The following is a 24,935-nucleotide window of genomic DNA, read 5'->3' as shown; positions in this document are numbered from 1 at the left end:
TCTTAATGAGCAAGAGACGACCACGATAAGCTGGCTTCATTCCTAGCCATTCCATGATGGAGCAATTCTTCAGTGTGCCAGCTTATTGAAAAGGCACGAGAACTGAAATGCCCCATTCACATTGCATTGTGGACCACAATGCACAATCAACCACATTTGATTCTGCTGTCAGCGAATCACTTTGACTGATCTTGAAACTCACAGGCCTTCCTGACAAACTCTGGAGAACGTTTCATCTTCTATATGCCTCCTCAAGTTGGTTCTTGTAAATAGGAAAAAAAATCATCTTCCAAATTAGATTGGGCATTTGATAAGGATGTGTTGCAACTCCAGAACTCTTCAATACCATCATAAATTATGTGCTTAACCAGGGACTAAGTCAATACATACGCCTTGATTATAAGAATCTCCTTGACATCGATTTTGCTGATGACATAGCATTAGTTACTGAATGAATAGATGAACTAATCGTGGAAAGATCAGTGGCAAAAGTCAGCCTGAAAATTGTTTAGAGTGGCAACTGGAAGAGTTTTGGTTTTAATTTCGAACATACTGCTGGCCCTAGCATCTTAGTGGATGACAACCCCGTCAAGACTGTCAGTGATTTCCCCTACCTCACTTCTGTTGTTGATAACAGGGGCACCACTGAGAAAACGTGAAGCCTGCGCTGCAAAAGCGCTGTTCATAATGGGGTGCCTTGTTAAGAACATCTTTCCTAAACCAACAAAGCTGAGACTATATAATGCTACTATGGTCAGTATTCTGACCTCTTGGACTGAAACATGGCCCCTCACTGCTTCAGATGAAGCATCACCGAATGATTGAGAACATCAAGTAGTACGAATTCAAGTCAAATGAAGAGATCTGTTCTCTAACTAAACAGGTCTTGCTCTCTCAAAACTGTCACCCAATGTTCTTTAAGGTGGCATGTTCATCTACTCCGAATGCCTACCAACTTTCCAGCTTTCCTGTAAGAATCACCTCCAATTTTGACCCAATGAAAGCAGGATGGAAAAACCCCCAGAAGACTTGAAACATGATGACTGAACAGCGTCAACAGATTCCTGTCCCTCACAGACACCCTACCCTGTAATGTGCCAGATCTGGCTCAGGACAGAACATCATGGAGGTGCATAATGTGTTCAGTGACCACTACACTGTCCAACCAAAAGCATGGGAACTTAATTTAATTACTAAAAAAAATCCAATTTAAATTAAAATAATCTGATTTAATTTTTTAAGTCATCAATTTTTATCCACCCTGAATTGAATGCTTTTCAAAACATTTCCCCATGAGGGACCACCTGAACAAAATAAACAAAGCAAGAGATCCTTGAATCCAAAATGCTGCGTATTCTCTCTTCTCCTTCACCTGTACAACTAAAGCTGCTATAGAGAGACAAACAAGGAACCTACCAAATAGAGAATATGCAGGTCATTCTCCAGGACAAAACCCTTCATAGCTCTCTGGAGGTCAGCAAAGATTCCCAGGGCCTCAGTTGGTGACAGAGAAGAGGAAAGAGTAGCAGTGCCAAGATGTGTTGGACGATAGACCTCCGCTGTAAGAGAAACAGGCATTTAAGATTACACGAAAGCTAATACTTCATTTTCAATGTGGAAAGTGCTTTATAAATATTAATAAACCGTCTTTGGGGAAGAGGAGTATTTCTCCATTTTACAGATGAACACTGGAAGTCTAAATGCCTCACCAAAGGCTAGTTAGCCTCGGACCTGGGATCAAAACTCAGGCTCTCAATCCTGTGCTCCAACTGAATGAGAGACAATTATAAGTCAAATAAAAAACCTGATGTAAATCCCACTGTGACATTCTATACCTTGGGGGAGCACCATGTAACCCCCATATTCCTTATTTATATATAATTGTGATAGATATTGTATATAAATCAGGCCATGTGAGGTATCAGGAAAAAGAACAATGACTTACGGCAGATCATAGCCTATCTAAATATGTATATCGTTAGTATATAAGTATAGTATATAAAAGATTGTGTTGTATGATTGTCAGTAAAACATGCTGTAAGTTGGGGAATCAGCCAGATATTAGCTCCCCAGAGACAACAGCAAGGAAAGTAACCGATGCCCGGGCATGTGTCAAACCACCATCAACAGCCATTGTTCAGCAAGGGAGCTACAATTCAATGACTCATTTGCACAAGGCCACACCAGAGGAATTGGTCAACCTTGCCTGGGGACTCAGCAGTGCCCACCAGACATGCCTGGACTCGTGTTCTCCAAGCACATGGGACTATGGGTATAAAAAAAGAACACAATGGCCCTATGCTTGGCCTTTTCTCCTTCCCCCACTTATGCTGCAAGCAACAAAGACACTCAGAAGACTGAAGACTCCAACAGAGAAGACTGGCCCAGGGTTCAAGGGTGAAACCTGTGTACTATGAATTGCAATATTCGGTGGGTGAGAAAAACTACTCAGTCTAGATGTTGCCCAGTCTAATAGGGTTGAAAGTTTAGACTGTGTGCTTATATTTTATTTTGGTAACTAACTCTGACTCTTTGCTTATCGCTTATAATTAAGGCTCAGATTTTTGTCATGGTTATTTTTAGTAAGTCACAGGCAGGTCACGGGCAACAAACAAAAATTCACAGAGCCCATGACCAGTGTATGACTTTTACTAAAAATAACCGTACAAGCCATGGGGAAAGGTGCAAGGCCCTGGCTGCAGTCCCCTGTGGAAGCTGCGGGGCAGGGATGCACAGCTCCAGCTGCAGCCCTTAATGGAAGACGCGGGGCAGGGGCACACGACCCCAGTTGCAACCCCTGGTGGAAGCCACGGGACGGTTACAAAACTCTCACGGCGGGACGGTGCACACAGCCCCAGCTGCAGCCCCCAACGGAAGAGGGAGCACGCCTCCACTTCAGCCCCTGGCAGGGGTCGTGGGGCAGGGACAAACGGCCCAGTTACAGCCACCACTGTGGGGAAGGGGCACATGGCCACCGCTTCAGCCTCCACTGTGGGACAGAAGAACACAGCCCTGGTTTAGCCCTCAGCGTAAGCCCTGGGGCAGGGGCACATGGCCCCAGCTGCAGCCCACACCACGGGGCAGGTGCGCAGCGCATAGCCCCAGCTGCAGCCATGGGGCAGGGGCACATGGCCCTGGTTGCAGCCCCTGACATAGGGCAGGGGAGCATAGACCTGGCTCCAGCCCCAGCCTCGGCTCCAGCCGCAGCTGTTGACAGCTGAACCCCAAGAAGTCATGGAGGTCCAGTGAAATCTCACAATCCGTGACTGCTGCGACCTCTGTGATTAAATTGTAGCCTTACTTATAATAATTTAAAATCCATCTTTTGTGTCAAAAAACTTGTTTTACCATTTCCAATGAGTTTGCCTGAAGTGTTTGGTAAATCTGCCCAAGTTCACAACGGCTGATGTATATCCAGTTTCCATTGATGAAGTAGTGAACCAATTAATAAACTTGCACTGCTCGTCTTGAGCAGTCCAAGACAGTATATTCCTGAGGTACAAGGCTGGGAGGATTTGGCTGGTGCCTTTCTCTGTGTCATCCATGAGTGGCTCTGGGAGCATCCATTCAATCTAGCTGGGTGTGGGGCTCCACATGTGGTTGTGTTGAGTGATCACAGCACCTGGAGGGGTTTGCTGCTTGTCACTAGCAAAGCATTGTGAAAGACAGCCCAGGCTGGAGAGTTAAGGGGGCACAGCGGTCCCACAGTACCAGGCTGCACCCTGGGAACCCCGTCACACCCATCCCTTTGTTCCTGTTGCCCAAAACTGGAGTTACATACTTCTCTTTTTAAAAATAAAAAAATAAAAAAACCCACCAATATTCTCATGTTGTCTCTCTCATTTTTATATTAGGAAATACTAGAGTGATCAACAGCTGGGATTCTCCAAATATATTGCAACTGTAGGAGTGGCACTCTTTTGCTTGCAGGTCTCTGAACCTTAGAAAACAGTGTGAACAGTAAGAAGAGCATGTACACTTTCCAAACTGAAATTATGAAAGGGACTGCCCCTTCTCAGGTTGTCTCCACTTCCTCTGGCTAATAACAGCTGAAGGTGCAGGGAAAAAGGGAGGGCCAGTGTGGATCTACAGAGGTAACATATTCAGTAAACTTCAGTTATGAGTAAGTAACTTTCTTGCCTCCCAAACTCAACATTAAACAAAGTCTCTGATGCTGCAATTTTAATGGGGTGAAAGCTTAACGTATCAAAACCCAAATGCAAATGTCCCACATGTGCTGGGGATCTGGGTTGGGAATTTTTATGCCACACAAAACACACCTTTTAAAAGTAGAACGTTTCACTGGAATCACCATGCTGGATCTAAGGCCGGGTCTACACTGGGGGGGATCGACCTAAGACACGCAACTTCAGCTACGAGACTAGCATAGCTGAAGTTGCGTATCTTAGGTCGACTTACCTCACGGCGCGGGGTCGACTGCTGCTGCTCCCCCGTCAACTCTGCTTCCACCTCTCGCCAAGGTGGAGTACAGGAGTCGATGACAGAGCGATCGGGGATCGATTTATCGTGTCTACACTAGACATGATAAATCGATCCCTGATAGATCGATCACCACCCGCCGATCCAGCGGGTAGTGTAGACGTACCCTTAGACCCCAACAGGAATGAGATTTCCTATCTTTAACTGAACAAAACATTAAACTTAACTATCCTAAATAGAAAAGTATCCCAAACTAAATGTCTAGTGAAACAGAACGAGAGGAAATGTCAGGGCCAATTTCGCTGGCAAAAGAAGAGGAACTAAGATTAAAGAATCCGAAACATCAGGTCCATGGTCAGTGTTCACATACCCCATTAAGGACACACTGCTTTGTAGTTCCATGACTTGTAAGCTAGAACACATGAGTCTTAGTGGGGATCTGCAGAGGTCAGACTATGAAGAACCGTTTTTTCTTAAACACATACCAAAAATAAATTAATGAAAAACTTGAATTCATGGCATACTAATCAAATGCCAGTATCTGCTAAAGCTTTTTTGGCTAAATCCCAGAAGACTAATTATAAATTTACACTTAGCTCTTGAAGTACTGCCCAGCCAAAAATCTCTAGATTACAGTCACTCAAAGAGCAGACAATGTGGACGCATAACACCCAGAAGCATCCATTTTTACCTTTCATTCCATTGCCAGAGTCTAAAATCTGGATGAACTCATTCTCTAGCAGCCATCTCACACAAGCCTCAACAGCTCCAGTCTGAGCTCTGTCTTCATCTCTCTCACTTTCCTGATCTCTGTCTTTCAGACTGGCAGCAAGGAGTGTGCAGGAAGCGTAGGTCCGCACATCATCTGGAGTGCTGGCCACTCCACCCACTATGATCTGTTAAAGAAAATTCCATGATCATCATTGTTGAAAAAGAGTAACATAGAATTTAAGACATGAAAAATTAATAGAATGATCTATAATGGGTCCAAAGAAAAAGTTTGGTGTGATAGGAACATGTGGTAAAACAGTGGCAAACTCCTACTACTACTGAGGAGGATAGCTGTGAAGACAGTTTATCTTTATTTTACAAAGAGGATAAGATGCTTTTGACTCTGCCTACTGTATCAGATTGCTTACTGCAGGAGAAAGTGAATTAGTAACCCCATTTAAAGAACATCCTAACATTTTGGAGGCAGTAAGGCACACAGTAGCCTTTCAGGGTAAGGAGATTAAAACTAGACTCACTGCTTGGACACCACTGAGAGATTCTAAGAAAAGGGTAAAACATAATTCATTAAGTTTTGGATACAGAACAACCAAACCAGGGAGCAAGATGCTCCCTAGTGCTGTTCATCTATTGAAGTTTTTTGTTTTCTGGGTTTGTATGTTTTTTAAAACACATGTAAATATCATATCCCATTACTGTTTTCCTGGTTTGTAGAGGTTTTTGTATTATGCTTTTATTTTATATTATTATATATTACCCTCTTTCTTCATGAGTTACTACCTCAGTGCTGGAGGCAAGGGGAGATTTAGTAACAAAAACATTCTGTAGTGAATTCAAAAAAAAAATTTTTTTAAGTAAAAAAACTAACTACCAACAAAAGGGGAGACATTTTGGAGAGCTACATTTTAAAAACAGTTCATTTAATTAGAGATCCCTATACTCTGTACACCTCTCACTGCTAATAAAAATACAGAATCTGGGGCATATCTGACCAGTCTCCAGATACTAACAATTTCTTCAGAAGAGATTATATGTAAAACAATTAAGAAAGGAACTGGATTACAAAAATGTTTAAAACCAAAAAAGCAACTTTGTAAAAATGGACAGATCTACTCCCTAGATGTTAGAGTCAGATCGGTTCACATAAGTGGCAAAAAATAGTTCTGTTGCTTTATTTCAATTAGTCCTGCAGAATGAGTGCACATAAGAGAGATCGAGAAGGATTTTATTTCTCGTACATTAACAGAATTACTTACTAAGTTCCAATTAATCACATCTGTAGAAAAGGGGTGCATAACTGAGGGCCTAAATTAGTCTAAAGAACCTTAGTATTAATGATTTAAATGATCTAGTTTGATAGGGAAAATATCCCCCCACCCCGCTTATAGGCCCAGAATTTTGAGTGTACCTTAACCCCCCTTGCCTCGCAGGCCCAAGGCCTGTAACTAGAACAATTGCTATGTAAAAGCAAAGGTTGGAACTTCTGCAAAACTTGTTTATCTGTACAAAGGGCAACGGGGGTGGGGGTGAAGAAACCAGAGAAAGAGGAACTAAGGAAAGGAACAAAGAGGGCCCATATGTGCCAGCTCAGCTAGAATGCAACAAGAGCCTTGTCCAATGCAACCGAAAAGGAGGGGTCTTAAAACAGGCAGACCACCAACGAAAACTGCCAAAGAACAATAACAGGAAAAACCAAATATGGAAAAGTACTGAGCTAGCTTGCTTAATTTGCCATTGATAATCCCAAATAAGGGAATCTAAGTAAGTGTTAATTTGCGGTTTTAGCCTTTATAAGCTTGGTGAAATCTGTTGAAGACAGAGCAGCCACCCTTTGCATGGGGCCACGCTGACTCTCCCTGCATGCATGCTTGTATATCAATAAAGGTGCCTCAGACTGTCTGATCTAAAATCAACCATGTGGTCACTTTCCCACAACAAGTTTGACTCTCAGACCACATTTACACTACAAGTTAGGGGTGTGATTTGCCTGCTTGTGTATCCCTGATCGCCATATTTGGGGTTGGGAAGGAATTTTCCTCCAGGGCAGATAGACAGAGGCCCTGGGGGGTTTTCGCCTTCCTCTGCAGCGTGGGGCATGGGTCACATGCTGGAGGATTCTCTGCACCCTGAAGTCTTTAAACCACAAGTTGAGGACTTCAATAGCTCAGACATAGGTCAGGGGTTTGTTACAGGAGTGGGTGGGTGAGATTCTGTGGCCTGCCTTGTGCAGGGGGTCAGACTAGAAGATCATCATGGTCCCTTCTGACCTAAAAGTCTATGAGTCTACATACCTGTGCTAACTCTTTATTCAGCTAGCATAAGAATAAATAGCAGCATGGTAGCACAGGTAGCAGAAACAGAAGCACAGCTGAGCTATGCAAAGTATATACCCGCCGCATGGACCAGCCATGCCTCTGCAACCATGCTACCATAGCTATGCTACTATTTATACCCGTGCTAGCTCGATGAGAGCTAGCGCAAGTATATGCACACAAACAGGGGTATCACACCCCTAGCTCGTAGTGTAGCTTTTGCCTCAGATCTCGTTTTAAACATGCAGTGCTAGCAGTGATACCTTTTTCCACCTATAACCTGGGCACATTTAATATGGAGTCACTGAGACACAAAGATGGAATCCCAAAATGCAATTTTCAGAGTCACTTCCTCTCTGAATTAACAACAATCTCAGCTCCATCTTTATATTGCAGCTGCAAGTACAGACTGAAATGGATACGTATTACTTTCATGTGAAGCTGTCTGGATTGAAGTAATGGGGAAGCAGAAGAAGAATGGGTGTGAAGTATGTTTAGCAATCTCACATAAGCAGTCATCCTAAACTTAAGTGGAATAATGGAGCAAATAAAGTTCTAGTCCCTTTCCATGTGTCCCATACCTCCAGGATCGCTCGTATCATGCTAGAGGTAACCCCTTCCCCCTCTCCTCTGAGCAAACAGCTGTGGACAGGCTTGAGTGATCCCTGAAGCAGAGCAATGCCTTTCGATCTCTCAGAGGACTTGCACACTAGAATGCTCTCACCTATGAGAAAAAAAAGAGATGAAGTGCTCAAAAAAAGAAAAGCAAGCTACATTTTCAATTAAGACATAATTTGAAGAGTTTTTAAATGATTTATCTATCAATTCATGCAAGGAACATCATTTAAATTTACACAGATCATGAGTAAGAAATTTCAATATACTGCAGGTAACATTCCTGCTTGATATCTAGCCCATTTTGCTGTAATAGCTACAAAGTTCAGTAAGGACACATTATCAGAGAATTGCCTTGTGAACACTTTGGGTGATATTGGCCAAAAAGCCAAGCAATTTTATATTTGTACAATCCTTAACAAAGTTTACCCAATGCTGCGGAACAGCTCCACAGGTGCATGACAGTTAACAGATGGCATATGCTGTTTAATTAACAGACACTGCACTCACTAGATCCAATACTAGGGAAGATTCAGGACAGAGAAAGCCTTGGCTTGTCCTGAAGTCGACTAGTTCCACAATAGGCAGAGGAGTCCATTTTTTTCTCTCCTCTGTTGTAGGATGAAATGACTGTGACAAACCCAGAGAGAAAACAGAAGTGAAATGTGACAGAAACTGGGCAGCTCAGATAAAACTACACAGCACTTGAATGATACCTCTCTCTAATACAGTCTGACAGCAATACTTCAGAACATACTGAAAATATATTAATATCCTGATAGCTTTACAGATTCTAAGACAGCAGCCTTAAGAGACTAACTTAGTAACCATTTGTTACAATATACCACAATATATAGTACTTAAGTCATTAATGTATCAGCTAACATTAATTTAATCTCTGTTATTCATACACCTATGAAATTCCAAAGGAGGCAGGGAAAGTCATACAAAGGTCCCTACGTTGTGAACCAAAACTACTGTCCACCAACATATTTATGACATTCATATATAATCATATTATCTATAATGATAAAGTGAACCACAGGGGGGAAAAAAAAAAAGTCATGGAAGAAGAAACAAATTCCCTCACTGGAAAGGTATTAAACATTTAGAGCCAACATCTCCGGATAGCTGCTAAACAGTTACAACAAGCAGTCTTAGTCAGATGAAAACATATTCCTTTTCAAACACAGAACTAACTAATCTGCTAATCATCTGAGATTAGACAAATTCTTCTAGTGCTCTGGCCATTGAGGAACAATCCTGCATTGGAGAGAAGAAAACTGGATGATCCAACAAGTTTTGTCCATCTCTAACTGCTAGTTCAGTATGTAGTTCTGTAACTAATCCATTCACCATCCTGCACAACTCCACTCAGAAATGGAAAAAGGTGAAACATAGCCAATTTCGTAGTTTCTGCTCCTCAATACTAAACAGTCATGCTCACTTCTCCCATGGAAAGAGAGAGACAATTTTGACAAACAGAGAAGAAGTAGGAATAATCCAATTTAGAAACATTAAAAAGTTTAATTCTACTCAGATCAAATGAAAAAACTCAAGTCCCCAGATACTTCAATATTCCACTATTTGGAGGTCTTGACAGTAACAATTAGTCTCTGTTCCCTCTTTTGTCAACCAAATTTCTTTTCTTTCTTTTTATTCTTAAAAATCATATATAGTAATTATATATATATATAGATATATATAGATATATATCTATATATATATACATACATACATACATACATATACACACACATATATACACATATACACATATACACACACACACACAATTTAGGAAGTTTTAACAAGTTTACATATCCTTGTCATATTGTTGTCAGTGATCCCTCGAGGTCGAGGATGATCTCTTTCACAGATGTTTAATCGGTCCTTTGGTGACTGAGGAGTCTGATACTTGAGCCACAGGCTTGCTAGCAGACATAGTAGGTGGTGTTGGATGTCAGGGTTGGGCCATGATCGCTGCATGTCAGTTGTCTGTCTTTTCTTTTTTGGTGTTGTTCTGTGACCAGGGCAAGGCAATTTTCCTTAAAAAATGGACGTTCCCTCTCTGACAAGTGTTTGCCAGTTATCCCTGTCCTGGGCTACTGTCTCCCAGTGTGTGGTATCGATGCCACATCTCTTGTTGTTTGTTTATCTCAAGGATGTCTTTAAAACCTTTCTCCTTTAGTGAGTTGGGAGTACAACAGCTGTTCTGGTAAGCATACATCAGGCATGCACACACAGTTGGTGCTGGATAATCAGGGTCTCAACACTGAAGATGTTGGCCTCTGTAAAGACCCTGGCATTAGTGTGGCAATCCTCACACTATGTTGAGGATCTTCCGAACAAAGTTCTGGTGCTGACGTTCCAGGCTTTTCAGGTGTTTTCTACAGGTCACCCAAGTCTCACAGCCATAGAAGAGAGTTGGGATTATCACCGCTTTATAAACTAAAAGTCTAGTGTGTGTTCTTATGTTGTGATTGTTGAACATCTGCAAGACAGTCTGCCAAAGGCAAGGCTGGTGCAGCGGATTCTGCGCTGAATCTTGACACCTATGTCTGCCCTCTGTGACAGATGGCTGCCAAGTATTCTATATTTTCCAGTTCTTCGTCAATGAAAATATTCCTTGCTGGGTCTGATGATTGACCAGGAGCGGGCTGGTGGTGAATTTTTGTTTTGCTGGTGTTCAGATTGGCCCTAGGCTTTTGTAAGCTTCAGAGAAACAATTAAGGGCTGTTTGTAGATCCTCCTTTGAGTGTGCAACTACAGCACAATCATGTGCGTACTGGAGTTCAGTTATTGTTGCCAATATTACTTTAGTTCTGGCACGGAAACCAGAAAGGTTGAAAAGATTGCTGTCAGTCCGATATTGGATGCCAATGTCCTGTGGCAGATGTTTTGGGATAACATTTTCATAACTGCTAAGAAAATGGAGAAACGGGTGGGTGCCAGTTCAAAACCTTGTTTTACACCAGTTTGAATGACAAAGGGCTCAGAAGTAGAGCCACTGCACAGAATGGAGGCTATCATCTGGTCGTGGAGTAATCTTACAGTGGTGATAAATTTGCTTGGGCAGCCAAACTTTGACATGATTTTCCACAGAGCCTCAGAGTTGACAGAGTCGAAGGCTTTGGTCAGATCAATAAAGGCCATATACAGCTCCTGGTATTCTTCCTGAAATTTTTCCTGGACCTGCCTGGCTGAAAAAAAATCATGTCTGTGGTGCCTCATGATGGTTTGAAGCCACACTGGGACTCTTTAAGTACTTCTTCTGCAAGAGGGAGCAGGCAATTCAGTAAGATTCTAGCAAGACTCTTCCCAGCAATGGAGAGAAGGGCAATGCCTCATTAGTTGCCACAGTTGGCCGTCTCCCTTTTTGAAAATGGTGACTATGTTAGCATTACGTAAGTCAGCGGGGATTTGTTCGGTGCACCAGATTTTGAGGAGCAGCAAATTAAACTTGTTAGTCAGTGTTTCTCCCCCCACTTTCAGTACTTCAGCTGGTATGCCATCAGGATCCGGTGCTTTATTGTTCTTCATTCGTTTAACTGCTTTGCGGACCTCCTCAGGTGTTGGTGGGTTGGCAAGAGTTTCCCAAATTGGGTGCTGAGGGATGGAGTCAATGATGTCATCAGTCACAGTTGATTCTTGATTTAAAAGCTTTTGGTAGTGTTCCTTCCAGCGCTCTTTGATGGATTCATTATCTTTAAGAAGGGTACTACCATCTCTGGATCTCAGCAGTGACAGGCCACATGAGCTTGGTCCATACAGAGTCTTCGTCTCCCAAAAAATGCTCTGCATATAAGACGGTTACTCACCGTAGTAACTGTTGTTCTTCGAGATGTGTTGCTCCTATCCATTCCAGTTAGGCGCGCACACCTAACTGGAATGCATAGGAGCAATCACTCGAAGAAGAACATGTCTTTCAGCAAATGCTTGGATTTCTTTTGCTTTGCCCTCCCACCATAGAATCATAGAATATCAGGGTTGGAAGGGACCTCAGGAAGTCATCTAGTCCAACCCCCCTGCTCCTAACAGGACCAATCCCCAGACAGATTTTTGCCCCAGATCCCTAAATGGCCCTCTCAAGGATTGAACTCACAACCCTGGGTTTAGCAGGCCAATGCTAAAACCACTGGGCTATTTGTTTTTGATTTCTCAGATCCTCCTTTGAACTTCTGCTTTGAGTTGATGGAAAGAGCTTTGCCTCTGACTGGATGATGAATGGTTTTGCCAGTCACAAAAAGCTTTTCTCTTCTAGTCCAAAAGGGCTGTGATCTCAATGTTGCCATTGTAAAACTAGTCCTGATAGTAACGGGTAGCAAAGCCGATAGATTCCTCACAAGCCTCATGGATGGTCTATTTTAGGGCTTCCCAGTCTTCGACACTTGTGTTGTCATTTCCAGGTGTGCATATGGTCATTTTTTCCCTGAGGAATGTTTGGAAGTTCTCTTGGTGCACTGAGGACTGAAATCTTTGGATGTTTGCCATCTGTATGATTTGGATTGCTTTCTATGTTTTGATGCAATCCAGATAGACATGACTGGTCTCACCAGGCAGTGGTCAGTCCAGCAATCAGCTCCTCTCACATCAGTGATTTGGACATCTCTTAGATCTTATTTTCTTACAATGACATAGTCAAGGAGGTGCCATTGTTTTGAACATGGGTGTTGCCAAGTTGTTTTTTTACTTGCTGCTGTCTGAAGATTGTGTTTGTGATCACAAGGTCGTGCTTTGCACATTTGCACTGATAATGGTAGCAAATGACTTACTGGCCAATTGAAGGCGTTCGCTGATGCTGACAGGGAATTCAGTCAGGCGGTTGACTAGAAGGTGCTTGATTGCAAAGCCAACACCATGTATTCGCCTGTCGCTTGCTGGTTTTCCTTTCCAGAAGAAAGTGTAACCGCTGCCCCCTTCCCTCAAGTGGCCTTCACCTACACGCCTTGTCTCACTGAGAGCAATGATGTCAATGTGGTACCTCGAGAGGTCTTGGGCAACAATTGCTGTTCTGTGTTTGGGTATTTTCACTTTTTGATTCATCTAGTAGAGTATGGACATTCCAAGTGGCAAGAAACATTTTCATTTTTCGACCGCATTGGGAGTGATCCCTCTGGACACATTTATCCCATTGAGTATGGTGAGAAAGCCTCTCTGTGGGGCACCTTCTCTAGCCCCTTCCTCATATGGAGTGAACAGAGGCGTTCCTAAAAAGGCCTGCTCAGTCGTGATTGCTGCTGCCAATAATGCCGACCATCTCAGTCCAGGGGCACATGCCGACCATCTTGCGGTCACCACCTGCGTGTGGGTCTGTGACTAGGGACTCCTGGTGATCACTTCACCTGTCCCTGTCACCACTCGTCCATCGCCGCAGAACTTTTATGGGTGGAGGTGGGAAAAAGTTCTTCCTGTGAGAGAAGCCTGTGTGTGAGTAATTTAACGTGGGAGAGCCATTTCGCATCAGCAGCCACACAAATATTGGCAGAAGAGGCACCTGTGTCCAGCGACAAGGAGGTCCAGTATGACCAGGGGGTTCTCCTCCGTTGCAGCCTTTGTCCACTTTTGCAGCCATTGAGAAGTGATCCTGCTTCATCCGCCTGCTCTGCCGTTGAGGTCTTGTACTGGGTTGTGTTGGGCTGGGCTTCACTTTGTTTGGTACCTCACCTTCGACCTAACCACCATGGGTGACCCTACCAGGAGTACAGGACTCCCAATGGCATTGCTCTTAGGGTCTTAAGGATACACAAGCTTCTCCACCACATCAAGGTGGCTGCCCAGAAACAAAAACTATCATTACAACAGTTGGCATTTGTTTAAAGAGACATTATATGGGAATAAAGTAATCTGATCTTTCTATGTAAGAGGGTGCTACCACATTACTAAGTGAGCATCATTACAACATCTATGTCAATTTTATTAAATTGAGTGAAATCTCAATATACACATACTTAACAGACCAGGTATGTCTACCAAATATTATTAAAAAAATTGAACAGGTGTGGGTGGATGTATGCACACGAGGGGTGGGCGGAGAGGAGTTATTTGGTTGTTTTTTGCAGGTGATGTACTTTCTCTGACGTAAAAGGTAACCAAATATCTAAGTAACTATCTGTTCATTTTGCTGGGTACATAATTGGTGTGTTAATTCTTCCATAACCACAACCTCCCATATATTTTTGAACCATTCCTCCATTGTTTTGCTATTTTTCTTTTTCCAGTGAGATGCTAATAGCCAAGCAACTACTAGCAGAAGAGAGATTCATTCATTTCCTTTTGAGTGACCATTTCCACTGGAAGTGCCAGGAGGATCACCAAAGGATCATTTTTTATATTTGGTCATTGACTGCATCCCAATACTCTCTAATGACTAGACATATCCACCATATATGCATACAATCTCCTCTTTCACCACAATTTCACCAACATTTATCCCCTTCAACCTCTATGTATATTTTAACCTGACTGGTGTGAGGTACCACTGAAACAGTATCTCAAAGATTTTTTTTTTTTAATTGTGCTACAGACGAAGGTTGTTGGTCATCTTTCTCAGCTCAAACCTTACTTTTGTTCCTTGTTTGTCGACCAAATTTCTAATCCATTCTAGGACGTTGTTGTTTCTGAAAATAGAATTGCTGTGGTAGAAAGAGCAGCAGCTGGTATTTGCCATTATATTTACATTTTCATCCAAAATGCTTTACAGAATGGGGGGGGGGAGGAGGGTACATTTATAAACTCATAAGCATATGTTCAGACTGCATACTGTGCAAGAGTAAACTAAGGTTCATGTCAGACAGGTAAAATTTAAAACACCTCATGAGGGGGGAAAAAAAAGGAGCTTCAAAAGCCAAGCAACTTCATTTTACAGCAGGTTTGGTCAAAGTGTAACCAGCAGGCTACAAGAAATTCTACAACAGAGCATGTGACTTCCCTCTTCAAAGCAGCGGTGTGTCCTACAGAGACACTAGGTTACAACATGAGATGCTGACAGGTTGCTCAAATCAAGATGGAATGTTACATTTCAAGATATGTAGTGTCTACAAGTTGCAACTGTGCATTAAATATGAATGTAGCCATAAATCTAATCTAGAGGTTCTCAAACTGTGGGTTGGGGCCCCAAAGTGGCTTAAGACTTGCTGTGACCCAGGGCCAAGGCCAAAGCCTGAGACCCACTGCCCTGGGTCGAAGCCTGAGGGCTTCAGCCCTGGGTGGCAGGGCTCAGGTTACAGGCTCGGGCTTTGACCCTGGGCAGCAGGGCTTGAGCGGGTTCAGGCTTTGCACCCCCTATCCTCCTAGGGTCATGTAGTAATTTTTGTCGTCACAAGGGGGTTGCAGTGCAATGAAGTTTGAGAACCCCTGAAGTAATCCATTTATAAAGAGAGTGCAATCAACTTCCAGCAAGTAGCCAATAATGCCTTCAGCAGGGCAGCTGTTTTATATTTATTTTGATCTTTATACTCTCCACATTGTTTGTACATTTGCAAAAAACCCAATTCCTATCAATTCTAGCCATAAAATAAACTTCCGTTCTGAATAAAACTGACATTAACAAAGTTATTTGCCTTGCCATGCCAAAAGAGTTCTTGACTGATGCTAGCACAGCTCAAGATACTTTTTTCTGTGAACTGCCAGAAGGAAGCACTCAATATTTTTCAGATTCACAAAACAAGTAGTTCACCTGGAGAGAGGCTTATAAATTCAAGTTACTCGTTGAAGTGGAAGGTATTTGTTTGCCAAATTCTGGGTCTAAAACTTCAACATAATCTCTCAAATTTTAAGTCTGTAAAACTCCTTGCTAAACTAGCCATACCCCACACAATTAAAGCAAATGATCCAAGTATTAGAGGTGATATGAAATTCAACAAAGAATAGACTGTGCCTCCAGTAACCTGACATGCAGACACCAAAATCAATTCATGCAGTGATACAGAATCCCCTAGGAATTATAAATTATATCCCCATTAATACCAAACAAATTAATCTTGATTAACTTTATCCTGCTGAACAACAAAAGAATTCATCACGATTAGTCACTAATTGTAAAGCACTGCCCTGGTTGTAATTAGGTTAACACAGTTCTTAGAAAATGTTAATAAAGCCTCCACTTACCCACTATGTCTACTCCTTTCCTGCCGGCCCTCCCAGCCATCTGTTTGTAAGTTAGGATGTCCAGGAGTCTGCCACCAAACACAGGTGTTCGGATAATTACCCGATGTGCAGGCAGATTCACCCCTGAAGAAAGGGTGGATGTTGCTGCCAGGACTCGAATCAACCCCCGGCGAAAGGCCCCTTCAATTATATCCCGTTCATCAAAAGTAAGACCTGAGGAGACAATGTTTTCAATAAACACACTAACAGCATGTTTGTGGTGAAGAATAACCATCAGCAGAGAAAGCCTTGTGAGAACAGCCCATGTGTTAATGAACACTTGCTATTAGTGATTAGAACTATGGAGCCATGTCACACCAGTATCTTGAGCAGTGCATGGCTGAAATAATCTCAATTCTACAGAAATGTTTTCCTTTAACTATTCTAACCAATAGTATGATTTAGCAGTTTGCTCCTCCAAAGTGCTTGCAAATGCCATACAAGGTCAGACAAACACAATATTTATTTGAGAATCTTTATAAACAGAAGAAAGTTGGAGCCAGCAGTTTTAATAGGGGCTCGGAGTTAACAGTTTTTTTCCCTATTTAATTTCTGTGATATGCTGTCTTGAACCTGGAGTCCAACTAAGTTATCTAGTTCATTTCCCTGCAAACAACCAAAAATAAATTTCCCAGTGTTTTCTCCAGTCTAGTTTTGAGTATCCAGAAGGGCTTCTAACACTTCCTTTGGGAGGTTGCTGAACAGCTTAATCGATCTTACTGCCAGGAAGTGTTCCGTTTATATGATTTCATCAGTCTACTTCTAAGTCCCTAGCCTTGCACCACCCTAAGTTATTCTTTTTCTTCCTTGACATTTATAGGCTTTAAATATTAGTAGACTTTTCTTCCTTCTAACCCAATCTCCCTATATTCAGCTCTTTCATCTTTCTTTGTAAGTCACTCTCCTCAGGTCCCCTGATTGGTTTTGCAGCCTTCTCTCAAAGGGCTGTTGAGACAATAGAGCCAACAAGACCAGCTTCCCTACAAGAGATAAACTATCAAGTTTAAGGCTTATAAACTGAGGAGCTGTTAACCTGGGATTCTGACAAAGGACCTAAAATTACTCAAAGTCATGACAAGAAGGAACCTGATGCATACTGGGAATCTTGTTTTCAAAAATGAACTTTTGCTGGCATACCTTCAAGGTTGGGTTGTTTTTAAATTCAGAGGAACTGAAAGTCAGTGGGGCCACTGGAAGTCTCCAGAAAAGAATGCCATATTAGCCTGAGTAGTTTTCCATTAACTACAGTTAGTGACACCCAAACAACTCAAGGGGAGAGAAGAGCTTTCTTTGGTTGATTCAGCACATCACTGTCCTTAAATTACATTATATTCCAGTTTAAGTTAGAGATCAAACGAGCGTTTAGCCTGTCAGAGTTTCACACCAGGATTTTTCTCAAGGTTAACTACACACCCTCATTATCTCTGGATTCTGGTCTCTGCATATTTGATGCAGTATCCACTGGTTTCTACCATCAGGACAGACGAGGAAACTTCTTCCAACAACTGGACCTTGCTTCCAATCTACCCTTCCAGAGGGACCACACTTATCTGAGAAACAAATTGCAGAGCTGGAGTAAACAGGTAGTAGCTACCACTAACGGTGACAGTTTTTCTCTTTCCATGTTCGCCCTTTGTCAGAGACCCAGAATAACAGCTCCTGTCTCAATGTTTGGTTGAGTACATTGTCTTAACTCACAAGGCTTATAGTATTGACAACATGTCTTGGTTGTAACTCAGTATTTCCAGCATTTAACAAAAGCTGGGTTTGTAAATTGCCATTGTCCTTTATGTTGAAATTAATAGAGAGAGGTGGTTTACAGCACAATTACTTAGTTAAGCTTTAGGTCACAAAAATAATCTCAGCTTTAGCGTTAGCTGTGGGTGGCAATAACATTTGATTTACCTATAAGTAACAAAAAAGGGACTAAAGACTTCAGAAAATGACTACTAAATATAAGTCCATCTAGATTTTGGTATCTATATAGTATGCTCATGAGAAATGAGTAAACAACTCAAATACCTGCATGATGAAATGCCACTCCCCATGGTAAAGTACGCTGGAGCACAGAGTCCAGACCTGATGGAGAGCGCCTTAGCTGGTCCATCACCTCCTCTATTCCTTCCTTGTCCAAGGCAACTGGTGAAAGTGAGGTTTTGGTAAACCCTTTAGTCAGGAGAGAGAGAGAGAGAATATTTTTATAGCTCTCAGCAGGCTTACTCTGCTATAAAGGCATAGTGCAGCTCATAGTCTCCTATTAAGCTCCTTTCTCATCCCCTCTTACTCTCAGCCTGCTGCAGGGACCAGTGTTGCAGATTGTAGAACTCCCTGGCTATGATGTCTGCCAGTTTTTCACACCAATTCTTGGATGGACAGAAGAGTAGGACTGAATGGCCATCGCGAATGGTCTCGTAACACAGGCTCACCACATGGTCTTCATCTCCCTGAATTGAGACAGACAATTCTTTCAACAAGTTCTTGTATCATACAGGGTTTGTAAATGCTGCCACTTTGGCCTTATCCCACTTCAAATCTCCTATCCCAATTGAGAGGGAGAAACAAGGGAAATAAAGGGAGCTGAGTTTTCTTGACTTTCAAAAGTCTAGGGATTAGTATGGTACACTGATGTATACATGTCTTGGGCCCAACAACAGATAAATCTCAAGATTTGTGTCAAATTATCCCTAGCTTACTCCCATTGTTACAATCACAATTAAAACCTTTTTACCCTTTTATTAACACAAAAAACAGTTAAAGCATTTGAAACTTCAGAATTTAAGTAAAAATTTTAACAATTCCCTTATTCCCTTTCCCTTTAGTTGTACAGAGTTTCTTATATGGAAAACTCCCTTGTCTGACAGTTTCTTTAGGTGGTATTAAAGATGACGGTCAAGTGGTTATTAAAGTTCAACTCTGTCTTTTTAAGACAAAACAAGACAAACATACACACTCCCAAGAGAAGGAAAAGAATAAGAAAGTATAACTTATAACTTCTTGCTGAGAGAGAGAGAGAGAGAGAGAGAGAGAGAAAGTATAAAATATGATTTCTTGGAAATTACAGACAAAGCACATACCGTAATTTTAATAGCCGCACAGAAATTTAAACTCTTACTAGTCACACTAAGATCTTTGTCAATAGCTTGCTTTTTCGATTAGAGGTTAACAGCATGTTTCTGACATGGATTTGTTCTGGATAGTTAAACCAGATTATTTTTAAGCAGATGGCCAAAGGAGGAATAAAGGAGAAAGCAGAAGTCAGGTAGAGAAGGAAAAACAATATTACACTACAAAGAAAGCAGAAGCAGAAACTTCAAGTGCTCATGACAAGTCTTGTTCAGAATTCTGCCAAACCCAGCAAAGGTGGTGATGTTATCTGGCTCCCTTTTCTTGCACAGTCTAGTTAGGACATATTCCAGGATCATGACAAAGGCCCAAATCCTTGATGATAGATCCCAGGGACCCAGTGAACTGTGGTCACCTTAAAGGTGAAACTCCTTCCCTCAAGCTGTTGAGTCCACAAATTTGGCTTTCCAGCCCACTTAGCTTAAGCATATTGCCATGTAACCTCTAGAACAGGGGTAGGCAACCTATGGCATGCGTGCCAAAGGCGGCACATGAGCTGATTTTCAGTGGCACTCACACTGCCCGGGTCCTGGCCACCATCGGGGGGGAGGGGGGGGGCCTCTGCATTTTTATTTAATTTTAAATGAAGCTTCTTAAACATTTTAAAAACCTTATTTACTTTACATACAATAGTTTAGTTTTATATTATAGATTTGTAGAAAGAGACCTTCTAAAAACGTTAAAATATTTTACTGGCACACGAAACCTTAAATTAGAGTGAATAAATGAAGACTCGGCACACCACTTCTGAAAGGTTGCCGACCCCTGCTCTAGAAAAAGGGGCAGCAACCTGATCCCATCAAAAGTATTCAATTAAAACACAGTTACAGTTATTCCAATTATAAACATTTATTTTGGTTTCTGGAATCCCTCCACTTGTTATGCCAAATTATGATCTCTAATCATAGCTCTTTTTGTTTATACAAATCCAATTTTTGCCACTCTCTCTCAAATTTTGCTTATTTTATATAACAGGCTGAGCTGATCTTAGAATCATAGAAATGTAGGAGTGGACGGAACCTTGACAGGTCATCTAGTTCAGTCCCCTCCACTGAGGCAGCTCTAAGTATTATCTAGCCCATCCCTGACAGGAGTTTGTCTAACCTCCAATGACAACCTCCCTATGTAATTGGTTCCAGTGCTTAATTTACAGTTAGAGTTTTTCGTAATGTCTAACCTAAATCTCCCTTGCTGCAATTTAAGCCCATTGCTCCTTGTCCTGTCCTCAGTGGATCAGGAAAACAATTTATCACCCTCCTTTTCCATACTTGAAGACTATCATGTTCCTCCCCGCAATCCCTCAATCTTCTCTTCTCCTGAGAAAACCCAATATTTTCAATCTTTCCTCATGGGTCATGTTTTCTAGACCTTTAACCATTTTTGTTCCTCTCCTCTGGACTTTCTCCAATTTATCCACATCTTTCCCAATTTGTGGTGCCCAGAACTGGCCACAGAACTCCAGTTGAGGCCTTATCAATGCTGAATAGAGTGGAAGAATTACGTCTCATGTCTTGCTTACAACACTCCTGCTAATAAATCTCAGAATGATGTTTGATTTTTTGCAACTATATTACACTGACAATTTATATTTAGTTTGTGATCCACTATAACCCCCAGATCCTTTTCTGCATATTCCTTCCTAGACAGTCATTTCCCATTTTGTATGGGGAAAGAATAATCAATTGCACAAAGTGTAGTACTCTAAATTTGTCCTTACTGAATTTCATCCTATTTATTTCAGATCATTTCTCAAATTTGCCAAGATTATTTTGAATTCTAATCCTGTCCTCCAAAGAGATTGCAACCTCTCCCATCTTAGAATCACCCTCAAACTTTATAAGTGTATTCTCTAGGCCATTATCGAAATCATTTATGAAGATACAGAATAGAACTGGACACAGGAAAGATCCCTACGGAACCCCACTCAATGTGTCCTTCCATCTTCACTGTGAACACTGATAACTACTCTGTGTATGGTTTTCTAACCAGATGTGCACCCACTGTATAAGTAGGTTCATCTGGCATATACTTCCCTAGTTTGCTTATGAGCTAATCATGTGAGATAGCTGTCACATTCCAGGGTGCAATCCAGACCAGTGAGGGGTTGTGTCACCGCTTGCCCTGCAACCTTGGGCACCTCACAATGCTTTGCTGTTGTAGCTCCCAACCTGGGCCACTCACAAACAGTCTACCAGCATGCAGGTCACTCTGAGTGTTTGTGTATAGCTACAGCCCTGGTCCAGTAACTCTGCCCCAGCAGCCTGTCAGCAACACACTAGCCACACGCTGGCTTCCAGCAGCCTTGGTTACTACCTGAAGTGTGACCCCAACATACTCCCAGTGCCAAATTTTCCCCAAAAAATGTCTGTTCTGCAGTGTCCAGCCTTCACCTGGGCAGTTCAGATATTAGAGGTCTGATGCCCTGTAACGGATCAATATTCAACTGTTTAATATTTTAAATGGAGTTACCAAACAGTATAGTTCAAACACAACATGGGACAGTTTATATTTAAAAAAAAAATCATGTTTATTTAAAGAGATTTTAAGTGAGCATATGTATAAGGTATTAAAGTCAGAAATGGTTACAAGAGAAAAAGGTAAAACACTTTCTGGTATCTAAAACTTAATAAGTTAGACCTCGCCCAAGGTAAAATCCCCACAATTCCCAGCAATATTGCTGACCAAATTTTCAGATCAGAAACTCCCCCAAAGTCAAAGCCTGGTTCCTTTGTCTTCTGAGATGAAAGTGTGTGAAATAGGGAAAGAGATAAGGAGAGATGACATTGGGATGTTTTTGCCCTTCACTTTTATAGTCCAGTCACACTTTGAAGTTGATTCTTCTGAGGATTACCCCTCAAAGCAAAGTTTATTCATACAGTAAAGGCGGTGACATGGAATCCAGTGGTGAAGGTTGCTCCATGTTTTTTCTTCTCCCTGGTGTATGCTAAAATGCAGATCTTTCGTCTACTGCCATTTCTCCATTATGCTTTCTCAAGGACCATGTTTACTATTTATATGTAAATTGAGGTAAACACACATTCCTGTGTTAAGGATAGACCCGTTTAACAACTTTTGTCTAGGCAGAGCTGTGTGATTTTGAACATGTGCTATCATTTTACAAGGGAAATTCATAACTTTGCATAGGATGTTGCTACATACAGTTCACCATATTATTGACCAGCAAGCTATTAGTTGTCAAATGATGCCTCACAATGTATATTTTGTATAAAGATTATTACAATGGTGTATAGGGTGCAAATACAGGGTTGCTTTCAGTCAGAACAGTATCAAAAGCTTTACTAAAGTCAAGATGTATTATCTTCTACTTCCCCCACATCAACAAGGCTTGTTACCCTATCAAAGAAGTATATTAGATAGGTCTGACATAGTTTGTTCTTGATAAATCCATGTTAACAGTTATTTATCTTCTAAGGTGCTTACAACTGATTGATTGCTCCATTATCCAGGTACCAATGTTCAGCTGACTGGTCTATAATTCCCTGGGCTGTCCTTATTCCCCTTTTCATAGATGGGAAATATAGTACCTCTTTTCCAGTCCTATGGCATCTCTCCTGTCCTCCACGAGTTCTCAAAGATAATCACTAGTGGCTCAGAGATCTCTTCGGCCAATTCCTTAAATATTTTAGGACAGTGGTTTTCAACCTTTTTTTCATTTGCGGACCCCTAAAAAAAAAAATTTGTAAAATGGAGGTGCAGACCCCTTTGGAAATCTTAATAGTCTGCGGATCCCAAAGGTTCTGTGGACCACAGGTTGAAAACCACTCCTCTAGGACTGCCAACCTGAAGACATCTAAGGGTATGTGTACAATGCAATATAAGCCTACGGTTAGTGGGACACAAGTCACCTGACCTAGGTTAGAAAATCCTGGGCTCGAGTGACTACACTGATTCTTAACCCTATGTTAAGATTTTTCTAACCAGGGCTTGAACCTTGGCTGCTGATGTCCACACTGCAGCACGCAGACCCAAGTCAAAACAATCTCAGAGTCCCTAGCACCCTCTCAAAATGCGACTGCTCTAGCCTTTTGACCATGATGCACTGTGGGAAAACTTTACTGCCCACCCTGTATGTTACAGGAAGTTTGAACAGCCCACTAACACAGCCTGCCGAGTTATTTTGGTCTGGGTGATCCCAGCTGTCGGAGTCAGCGAGAGGAGCAGCCTTTTGAAAAACTTCTCTTGCTTATGCTTTCATTCCTGTGTCAGAAAACGGACAAAGCTTCTGGGATGTGCCAATGGGCATTTCGGCAGCTTTTTCTGACCCACCAAAGGCACCTGACAGATTTCATGATGGAGTGAGAGGAGGAGGAGGAGGAGACCTGGCAGACTCGCACTGGCTGATGCTGCTAAGTAAAATCGGCATATTTTACTTAGCAGTAAACCAGCTGATGCTATGTAGACTGGCACTTCTGATGCAGGGCCACAAGCACAGACTGGTGGGCTCACATTGTCACGCAGACCTAGGATGACCAGCAGTGGATCCAGAACTCTTGCATGAAGAAAGCTACATTTCTGCAGCTTTGTGAGCAGCTTGCCCCAACCCTCCAGCCTAAAGACACACTCACCCTTGCCAGTCCAGAAGCAGATTTAATAATTGGAGATATACCCATCTCCTAGAACTGGAAGGGACATCGAAAGGTCAGAGTTCAGCCCCCTGCCTTCACTAGCAGGACCAAGTACTGATTTTTTGCCCCAGATCCCTAAGTGGCCTCCTCACGGATTGAACTCACAACCCTGGGTTTAGCAGGCCAATGCTCAAACCACTGAGCTATCCCTCCCCACAGGTTGTTAAAGCAGTCTGGAAGCTGGCTACCCCTGACTGCTACAAGTCCATTGCTAACCAGTTTGGGGTTGGAAAGGCGACTGTGAGCAAAGTGGTGGTGGAGGTTTCTGAGGCAATAAGGTGTGTGGTTTATCTAAAGGTGGCAGTCATTAAAGATATTCTTGAAATAACTGCTGGCTTTGAGAGAATGGGGTTTCCTAACTGCACAGGGGCCACTGATGGGACTCGTGTGCCCATAGTTTGCCCTCCTCAAGGAGTACATAAACCACAAAGGGTACTACTTGATTGTTATGCAGGCCCTCAAGGACCACAGAGGCCAATTTACGAAGGTCAACATGACCTGCATTCCCAAAGTTCACATCAGGGTTTTTCACCAATCAGGAGTCTACATTCATGGACAGACTGGGACACTGTTCCCACCAATCATCATCATAAACACTATCCCCATTGTTATTCTGGGGGACCCCACATATCCCCTTTTGCTTTGTCTTATGAAGCAATACCCTGATTTCAGAGGCCTGGGCAAAAGAAGGTTTAATTACACTCTTAGTGGGTGTAGATCCTATGGCTGTTGAATGTGCTTTGGCAAATTAAAATCCAATTGGAGGTGTCAGCAGACCCATTTGAATGCTAATTCGTCAATGCTTTCTGCATTATTGTGACTTGCTGTATTCTTTACAATCTTTGAGAAGCCAAAGGTGAGCCATTTTCCCCTAAATGGGCCTATAACAACAAGGAGCAGCTGAATCGGTTCACTCAGCCAG

At 42.2% G+C, this 24,935-nt stretch overlaps 1 protein-coding gene across 1 annotated transcript in view; it reads right to left on the bottom strand.

Annotated features, from left to right (window-relative positions):
• Nucleotides 1-24,935, bottom strand: part of POLQ (DNA polymerase theta) — a 143,399-nt gene that overhangs the window by 97,191 nt on the left and 21,273 nt on the right. Inside the window, exons 7-12 of the mRNA XM_045001059.1 lie at nt 18,529-18,688; nt 18,267-18,410; nt 16,206-16,418; nt 8,063-8,205; nt 5,132-5,336; nt 1,417-1,559 (exon numbers count right to left, since the gene is read on the bottom strand). Coding sequence (XP_044856994.1) covers nt 1,417-1,559; nt 5,132-5,336; nt 8,063-8,205; nt 16,206-16,418; nt 18,267-18,410; nt 18,529-18,688 — 1,008 coding nt within the window. The remainder of the gene's footprint in view (nt 1-1,416; nt 1,560-5,131; nt 5,337-8,062; nt 8,206-16,205; nt 16,419-18,266; nt 18,411-18,528; nt 18,689-24,935) is intronic.

Source organism: Mauremys mutica, chromosome 1 (assembly GCF_020497125.1).
Source record: "Mauremys mutica isolate MM-2020 ecotype Southern chromosome 1, ASM2049712v1, whole genome shotgun sequence".
NCBI classification, from domain to species: Eukaryota; Metazoa; Chordata; order Testudines; family Geoemydidae; genus Mauremys; species Mauremys mutica.
This window is presented reverse-complemented; position numbering and strand designations above follow the sequence as displayed.